The sequence below is a fragment of the Solanum dulcamara genome, chromosome 7 (genome assembly GCF_947179165.1).
Source record: "Solanum dulcamara chromosome 7, daSolDulc1.2, whole genome shotgun sequence".
Taxonomy (NCBI): Eukaryota; Viridiplantae; Streptophyta; class Magnoliopsida; order Solanales; family Solanaceae; genus Solanum; species Solanum dulcamara.
The window spans coordinates 17,336,509-17,345,844 of record NC_077243.1 but is presented as its reverse complement, the minus strand read 5'-3'; the positions used below and the strand labels follow the sequence as shown (position 1 = coordinate 17,345,844).

Here is a 9,336-nt window from a genome sequence, read left to right as displayed (position 1 = left end):
TTTTTTAAAAAAATTGATATCAAAGCCTTTACAATTTTGATAGAAAATATTTAAATAATTTCGGTTGTCGGCAAGCAACGATAGCCAATCTGTGTCGCCCATATGGCTGAAAATTATCTTGAAAATCGTTTGGCCAATAATTATGCTGGCAAATGCTCGCTAATAATCATGCTAAAATGATTGTTAAAAATACTACAGATTTAAATTAGTTCCATGGTGAATCAACAAAATTGAAAGGGAGAAATACTAGAACAATTAAAGATCTGTTAGAATATATAAAAATATATTTTGACAGATTGTATATATTTAGTTCCTAATATAGAGATATTTAGATTATTTAGTTCCTAATATAGAGATATTTAGTTTCCTTAATTATAGCCTAATTATACTCTTGTATTTGTGTATATAAACTATCGAGGTTAATAAAATAAATCAATGGATTAATCTCTTTCATGGTATCAGATTTCTAGGGCACGATCCGACCTTCTTCTTCTTCTTGAATTCCTGCTACCACCACCCCCGTCCTCTTCCTCTTCCTCTTTTCTAATCACCATGTCTAACTATAAATCTTCCTTTCATCCTGCTCTTGCTGTATCCAACATCAAGAATCATGTTTTCATCACTCTTGAAATGGAGAGCGTACAATATTCCACATGGACGGAACTCTTTAAGATTCATGCAAGATCTCATCGGATGATTGATCATATTATTCCTCCAGTAGCGGGTACGGAGAAACCATCTCAACAAGAGGATGACAAAGAACTGTCGTCCACCTTGGACGCCATCGCTCTCCAATGGCTCTATGCTACTATTTCTCATGATCTTTTGCATACAATTCTTGAACCCGACACCACGACGATAGAGGCTTTGAATCGCTTGCGTGACATATTCCAGGATTACAAACACTCTCGTGCTATCACTCTTGAGTACGACTTCACTCTTGTCGACATGGCAGATTTTCCAAATGTTTCTGCCTATTGTCAACATCTCAAATCTCTAGCGGATCAACTCAAGAATGTCGGCTCTCTGGTGGCTAATGATTGACTAGTTCTTCAACTGGTCGTTAGCCTTACCAAGTGTGGCCACTCTTATTCGGTAACGTGATACGTTGCCTCAATTTTATCAAGCCAGTTTGATCCTCACTTTTGAGGAGGCTGGCCGTGCTAAGAAAGAAGCCCAAAGTGCCTCCGCTGCCTTAGTTGCTCGCTCGTCCGAGGGTCCTTCTAATGTTCCTGATAATTCCTCTTCCAACTGTAATTCTAATGGTAGGAAGAAGAACCACAACTGAAGCAATAATGGGGGGAAATATTGTGACAAAAATGGTGGTCGTGGAGAAGGCAAAGGAATTGCCAGCAACAACGGTAATACACGTCGTGGTGGTATTCTGGAAGGCGGCAACAGGCATGGCATTGGGCAACTATCAGTGGGATGAAACCCTCCGCCCTATTCTCCATGGGCTAGCGGGCAGCAGTGGTCGTGGATGGAATCATGGGGTCTTTGGGCTATATCATCATGTCCATATCCTTCAACTTCTTGGTCCCAACCAAATTATGGATAGCAGCAGCCACTACGAGTGGGTGTTCTTGGCTCCCAACCTCAGCAGGCCTACACGGCAGCCCCTATTTCTACGGACATTGAAGCCGCCATGCATACTCTTGGAATCACTCCTCTAGATGCAAATTGCTACATGGACACTGGTGCTACTTCTCACATGATATTCACACAAGGTAACCTCACGTCTTAATTTAATAAGAGCAATAAATGTGGTATAATTATTTATAATGGTCAATCAATTTTAATTCATGGCTATGGTCATACGACTTTGTATTCCACGTGTCCTCTCTTACACTTAAACAATGTCTTTTATGCCCCTCACCTAGTTAAAAATTTAGTGTCCGTCTGCAAATTTACCACTGATAACTCTATCTCTATTAATTTTGATCCCTTTGGATTTTTTGTTAAGGATTTTTAGACGGAAAGGCTGGTAATTAGGTGTAACAGTCAAGGAAAGCTTTATCCAATCACCAATCCAGTCACTTCACCCTCTACTTTTGTTGCTTTGGCACCATCTCTTTGGCATATTCATTTGGATCACCCGAGAGCACCTGTGTTGAATTTCATTAGGAAAAATAAATTGATTTATTGTAATTCAAGTAGAGATGTTCGTATTTGTCATTCTTATCCTTTTGGAAAACATGTTAAGTTGCCATTTTATACTTCGAATTCTAGCACTCTTATGCCATTTGATATTATACATAGTGATCTTTGAACATCACCCGTTTGAGTTCCTCAGGTCATCAATATTATGTCTTATTTATGGATGATTATTCTAAATTCTTGTGGACGTTTTCTTTATCGCACAAATCATAAACCCTTTCCACATTTTTAACTTTCAAGACATTTATTCGAACTCACTTTGAGCGAGACATCAAAAATATTCAATGTGATAATGGCAAGGAATTTGATAATGGCCTCTTTTGGGACTTCTGTAGAGCCAATGGTCTGTCGTTTCGATTTTTATGTCATCGCACATCTCTTCAAAATGGGAAAGCCGAAAGACAAATCTGTACGATTAATAACATTGTTCGTACATTATTGGCCCATGCTTGCCTTCCTCCTTACTTTTGGCATCATGCTTTGCAACTGACAACTTATCTTCTCAAGATCCTTCCTCATAAACTGGTAAACTATCAATCCCTTATTCATATTTTTTATCAGAAAGATCCCTTTTATTCCCATCTTCGTGTATTTGGGTGTTTATGTTATCCCCTCATTTTCTCTGTCACATCATTGTGGGTATAAATGTTTAGATTTGTCATCTCGAAATATCATCATTAGCCATCACGTAATATTTAATAAGACCCAATTTTCTTTTGCCAAGTTACATACTCCTCAAAATCACACATACCAATTTTTAGACGATGGACCATCTCCCTATGTAGTTCGTCATCTCACTATCTCCATAAACTCGTCGGATCACCACCTTCCTCCCTCACTACTGCCCATTCCGTCGTGCCCAGCCAGCGGCTCTGCCCCCTCACCTGGGCAGATCGCTCATTCGCTGCCTACTGGATCGGCCCCAACGTCTTCTTCCGCTCTCTCATCTAGCTCTCCTCCTCAGCCCACTCCCGTCTTTCCCTCTAGTCTACCCATCGATCCTGTTACTAGGAGTCAACATGGGATCTATAAGCCTAAGAGGTCCTTTAACCTTCTTACATCCGTCTCGAAGTTTCCTCTACCCCATAACCCTATGTATGCTCTGTGTTCCGAATTAGAAATTGGCTATGGATGATGAATATAATGCTCTTATTCAAAATAAGACGTGGGTATTGGTGCCCCATCCTCCAAATGTTAATGTTATTCGGTGTATGTGAATTTTTGCTCATAAAGAAAAATCTGATGGTTCGTTTGAGCGACATAAAGGTTATTTTGTAGGTGATGGTAAAACCCAACAGATTGGCGTGGATTATGGTAAGACATTTAGTCCAGTTGTCAAATCGGCGACTATTCGTACTATTCTTAGTTTGGCTCTCTCCAAGACATGGATGATTCATCAACTTGACATAAAAAATGCTTTCTTACATGGCGAACTCAAGGAGACTGTTTACATATATCAACCTTTGGGCTATTGGGATCCTAATAGAACCAATCATGTGTGTTTGTTGAAGAAATCTATTTATGGGCTGAAACAAGCTCCGTGAGCTTGGTATAAACGATTTGTTGATTATGTCCATACCTTTGGGTTTTCTCATAGTAAAACTGATCATTCCTTGCTTGTTTATCGTCGAGGTACTTTTATGGCTTATCTTTTATTGTATGTCGATGATATTATTTTAACTGCTTTCTTTGATGCGCTCCACCGATTTATCATATAGCTTCTTAGCTCCGAATTTGCTATAAAGTATTTAGACCAGTTGAGCTATTTCTTGGGCATTGCTGTCACTCGTCATACATGCGGTTTATTTTTATCTCAAAAGAAGTATGCGGCCGAGATCATTGACCGAGCTAGTATGTCATCGTGTAAGTCATCTCCTACTCCGGTTGGTTCAAAACCGAAGCTCGGGGTTACTATGAGTATACCGTTTAAGGACGTATCTCTTTATCGGAGTCTTGAAGGGGCACTACAATACCTCACGTTCACGCGATCGGATATTACTTATGTTGTGCAAAAGGTATACTTATTCATGCATGACCTACGGGATGAACTTATGCACGCTCAGAAGCGCATCATGCGCTACCTACAAGGTACTTTGGATTATGGTCTTCACCTTTATCCCTCTTCCACAACCACTCTTGTCTCGTATACTAATGATTATTGGGGTGGGTGCCCCGATACACGGCGTTCGACGTCGGGTTATTGTGTCTTTGTAGGTGATAACTTGATCTTATGGTCCGCCAAACGTCTAGCTACTTTGTCTCGTTCGAGTACAGAGGCAGAATACCGAGGGGTTGCCAATGTGGTTTTTGAGTCATGTTGGTTGTGAAACTTGCTTTTGGAACTTCATTATCCTATTCCACGGGGCTACTTTGGTTTACTGTGATAATGTCAGTGCCATATATCTGGCTAGTAATCCTATTTAGGATCAACGCACTAAGAACATTGAGATGGATATACATTTTGTACGGGAAAAAGGTGGCTCGTGGCCAGGTTCGAGTGTTACATGTCCCCTCTCGTTATCAGATTGCAGATATCTTCACCATAGGCCTTCCGTTGGTGTTATTTGAGGACTTTCGGGACAGTCTTAGCATTCGGCGACCTCCCGCTTCGACTGCGGGTGTGTGTTAGAATATATGAAAATATATTCTGACAGATTGTATATATTTAGTTCCTAATATAGAGACATTTAGTTTATTTAGTTTCTAATATAGAGATATTTCATTTTCTTAATTATAGCCTAATTATACTCTTGTATTTGTGTATATAAACTATTGAGGTTAATGAAATAAATTAAGGGATTAATCTCTTTCAAGATCGAAGAAAAAGTACTTTAATAATTGAATGTCGGAGAGAAAGTGTTAAAATAATTGAAGGTTGAAAAGAAAGTGTTTCAATAAATTGAAAGTTGGTGACAAGTACATCCAGGCGAATACTAAAGACTAGTGTTTCAACAATTGAAAGATGGTGATCGACAAGTACATCAAAAAATTGATGCATGTATAACTTTGAATACGGGAGAATATTAAAAAAAAAAAAAAAATTGTACCAAAATTGGTTAGAGTTTAATAATTTATTTCATGTCCAAGTAAGATATGCAGTCACAACTTATATAAAAATGGAATTTTCAATTTATAGTCCAAGTAGATTTTTCACTATTATAAGTATGAATATTTTACCTATATCATAAAACAAAAATAGCGGAGAAAAATGAGAAATGATAGAAATCGTAGAAAACAGTAAAAAATTTATTGAGTTCATGAATAAAATATTATTCTTCATTGTCTCTTCAAACCATGCCATTAAACACTAAATATTAATCTTTTGTTCATTTTGTGATCAACTACAAATTTCTAGTCCTAGTATTTTTTTTTAAAAAAAAGAAGTGGAGCGTTAAAACAATCGTAAATTAAAGTTGTCTTTATGTGATTTGTTGGTCATAAATTCGAGTTTGTGTGAAACCAGTAGGACATGATGTCTATGTCACACTGCTTTCCACCAATCCCCTATAATACGGTATACTTTGTACATTGAGTTTCTTTGTTTTTAGTATTTTCTAGCCGATTAATTAGTTGAAACGGGTTAATCAACACGAGTGTTACTATAATTAAGCGTAAAAGTTGCTCCTTACATCCATAGAATTAAGTACTAAAATAGTTGCCTTTTGTAGCCCATCATAATGTCACTTACGAAAGAAGTGTTTTTAACATAATGAAAACATAGAAGTAGTTTTATTAACTCTACTAAATTATGAGAATCTAGAAAGAGGAGACATGTGACAAACAAGGAGACAACTCTAAAATCTATTGTCCTTAAACCTAGGAAGGTGTCTACACTTTGTTTCTTTGTATGTCCTCATCCATGGTATATCTTCCCTTCTATTGTATTCTTACTCTAATTTTTATGGTTTGTGTTTTCTAGAATCTTGACTGCACATTAATTAATTTGTACCTAAGTAAGCCTCGCTTTGATTTTTGTCTCTTACATCATTCATTAGCTAAATAGTAGTCCAATTTAGTGTAGTGTGATAAAGTCAACTTTAGAAATTGCCTCCGTAACGTGCAATTGTCTCATTAACGCGCAACGAATGTTCCATAATTTTTTAGAGAGAGAGTTGACAAGATCAACGAGGAACTTAGACTATACCATATGTATTTCTAATTCGAAAAATACTCTTTAAGTCTTAACGTATTGTGATATTATCTGCTTTAAGTCATATTTAAATATATTTTTTCTCAAAAAATCTCTTAACGTTTATAGTATTCAACACATTTTTAGTAGTTTTCTTTATCTTCTACTCTTGACGTAATATTTTGTTCACACACTGACACACACTCAACAATATCCCTATTAAACTATGTTTTATATGGCTTATCGCTATTCATGTGATAATTTGGAGGTTAACTATGTGACTTCCCATGCTTATTAATCGAGTATTTATGGCCATCACAGCTCATTGTCATCTTTTTTGTATGTGCCACTTTAAAGCTACGAGTAAAAGTAGCAAACCAGTCGACAGTCATAGACAAACAAAGGCACTAATCAGGTTCCACGCCAACTTCATACTAGTCTCATCGAATCATTGACTTTGATTATCAATTGTTGGACTAAAACTATTCAAAGATATTCTTAACATAGTGTAATGATATTGTCCGAACTAAGTTCGCACAATTATCCCACACGAGACCTCGCCCCATTAAAAGTATATATCAAATACCTTTAACTTATAAGTAATTCTTTTATTCTACTTTTCATGTGGGATATTATTCACACACCCAACATATAATATATAGAGAATGAAGTTATTGACTCAATGGTATGTATATGGGCATATTCCCTAAAGTAGGATAAAGTTTTAAACTCATGGAAATAATAAATTTAGGCATCTTTAATTTGTGTTGTTCCTGTTGATGGAGTCACGTAATCTATAGCGGGATCAGAGAAAATCTGTATGGTTCGTGGATGAACAAAATCCATGTACATTCCCAAGCTTTGCTAATTAAGACTAGTATATTTCCTTTGTACTGGGTTCATTGTATGAAATAAACACACTGCTATCGTCTGCATTATGTTTTCAGGGATTTCTTTATTCATGTATGACATCGGTTCTTGGATTGTAGTAACTACTTTTGCTTTATTCGTCAAAGTAATATTATAGTGGTGACAAATAGGTGGGTTGAAATGAATTTGAGCGGATTAAGATCATGTGTTGAGTTAATAAATAATCTATCCAAAAGTTATTTGAGTGGAAATGAATTAAAATGCGGGTCAAAACTACGTAAGCGCTACGACTTACGTAGTTGATCGGATCAGATAGCCCTTCCTTCTGGCAAGCAACCAAGCCCGATACATTCAATTCCATTCCGATCAATAACTTGGAGGTATGGCTGAGTGGCTCTAAAGATAGATGGCTAAAGGGCGGGTTCCACGATTAACTAAGAAGGCGATCGATTGGCTTGGAGAGGCACATTTATGGTTCTCAGTCCTACGCTTTTGCAGGATTTCTAGAATAGAAATAGACTTTTTTTTTTAGAGTAAGACTCCCTGCTTACTTCTTTCGACCAGCTCAGCGAATGAGTGGTCATATTCGACACCTCTTTCGCAAAATGCTTATTATCTTTTAGACTTTAATTCAATCGGATCATGAACGAATTAATTAAAGAAGCCAAACCTAGGCCGTCCTTCTTTAAAAAGCAATTGTCCTGCCACCAGTAAAAACAACTTATTTCAATAAGATAAACTCTCTTTTTCATAAGAATACTAACCTCACCTTTTTGTTCATTTTACAATAATTTTCTTACACTATCACAAGATAGAATAACACATACTTATAGGTTTGAGAAGCCTTCCACATAATAAATTATGAATTAGTGGGGGTAATAAAACTACATCCTCGAGCTATTTATTTTTGTTGTGTTAGCTAGTGGAAGTCACTTAATTCTTTGAAGAGTGATCTAATAATAATAACCTACAAACTTAGTACAATGCTCTACTGGATAAACACAAATTGCAATTTCTAAAATAACCTTATAGAGACATAAAGCAAAGTAGGTTTGTTAATTTGGTCTGAAGAAAGTAACATTATATTTGAAAACTCTCTTACTCTTTTTCTTCTTTTAATATCTATATGTATCTCACTTTTATTTCTTTTTCAACTTTTCCTACTCCCACCTTCTTTATCACTTTGTAAATTACATTTATGTGGAACCATTTCTTCTTTTTATCTTTTGACATTGCTCTCACAAAGATGAAGGAATCTTGAAAGAAAGAAGTCAAACCTTTGAGCCATATCTGACTAACAAGCGTGCCCACACTTTGGTCCTCAAAAGTAAAGAAGCCAACGCCTTGGTGTTTTGGTCAGAGTATATATTAATAATATTATCACAGATTGAAAACGAAAGTAAAAGAAAAAGGTGACTGTCCATCTCACAAAACAAAAACATTGCTTCTATACGTTATCGTACATTTAGAATTTTAATTTTATACGTTCAATTTTTAAGATCATTATTATCAACTTCCTTATATTTTTAAAGTTAAGAATTCATATATCTATTATTTATGTATAATTTTAGTGAATTTATATACATAATTTAATACTGCATATAAAAAAAATATTAAATTCAAATCCGTAATTTTTCTTTTTCTGGTCACCACCCTCAGAGCTTCTCTGCCCCAAAATCCGTTCAATCCCTTTTACTCTTCTTTTAGTTTGTCTCTTGCTATACGCTGATTTCTAGCTCTGCAAAGGTAAAAGAAAAGAGACACATTTTTTTATTTGATACTGTTAAATTTAGATAAAGACTGGCCTACAATATCAAAGTTGATTTTAGAATTTTAATTAAGCAGGATGATACGGAGTAACATTGAACCTACAATTGTTGTTAGCCGTCGTTTATACATGAATTTGATGATATTTTAAAAAAACAATATTTGAAACTAACTTGAAAAAACATATTAAAAATTAAAATTGTATTTGAACATGCATTTCACTTGAAAAATATAATAAAATTTGGTACCAAAGACATTATTTTTACTTGAAGATATAATTTTTTGTTTGACGGGATCGGGAATTGGGTGTCGGATCGGGATCGAGAATCGTGTTTCAGTCACATTGCTGGTTGGAATTAGGTGGTGAAGTTGAAAGTGATTCTTGAAAAATTCTTACTCTATGTAAGGTCATT

At 35.8% G+C, this 9,336-nt stretch overlaps 1 protein-coding gene across 1 annotated transcript; it reads left to right on the top strand.

Annotated features, from left to right (window-relative positions):
- The first annotated feature begins 552 nt into the window (after window positions 1-552).
- On the top strand, window positions 553-1,044 carry LOC129894558 (uncharacterized). Its single transcript, XM_055970255.1, has one exon. It carries the CDS (start codon window positions 553-555, stop codon window positions 1,042-1,044), a length of 492 nt encoding a protein of 163 aa, XP_055826230.1.
- The last annotated feature ends 8,292 nt before the right edge of the window (window positions 1,045-9,336 follow it).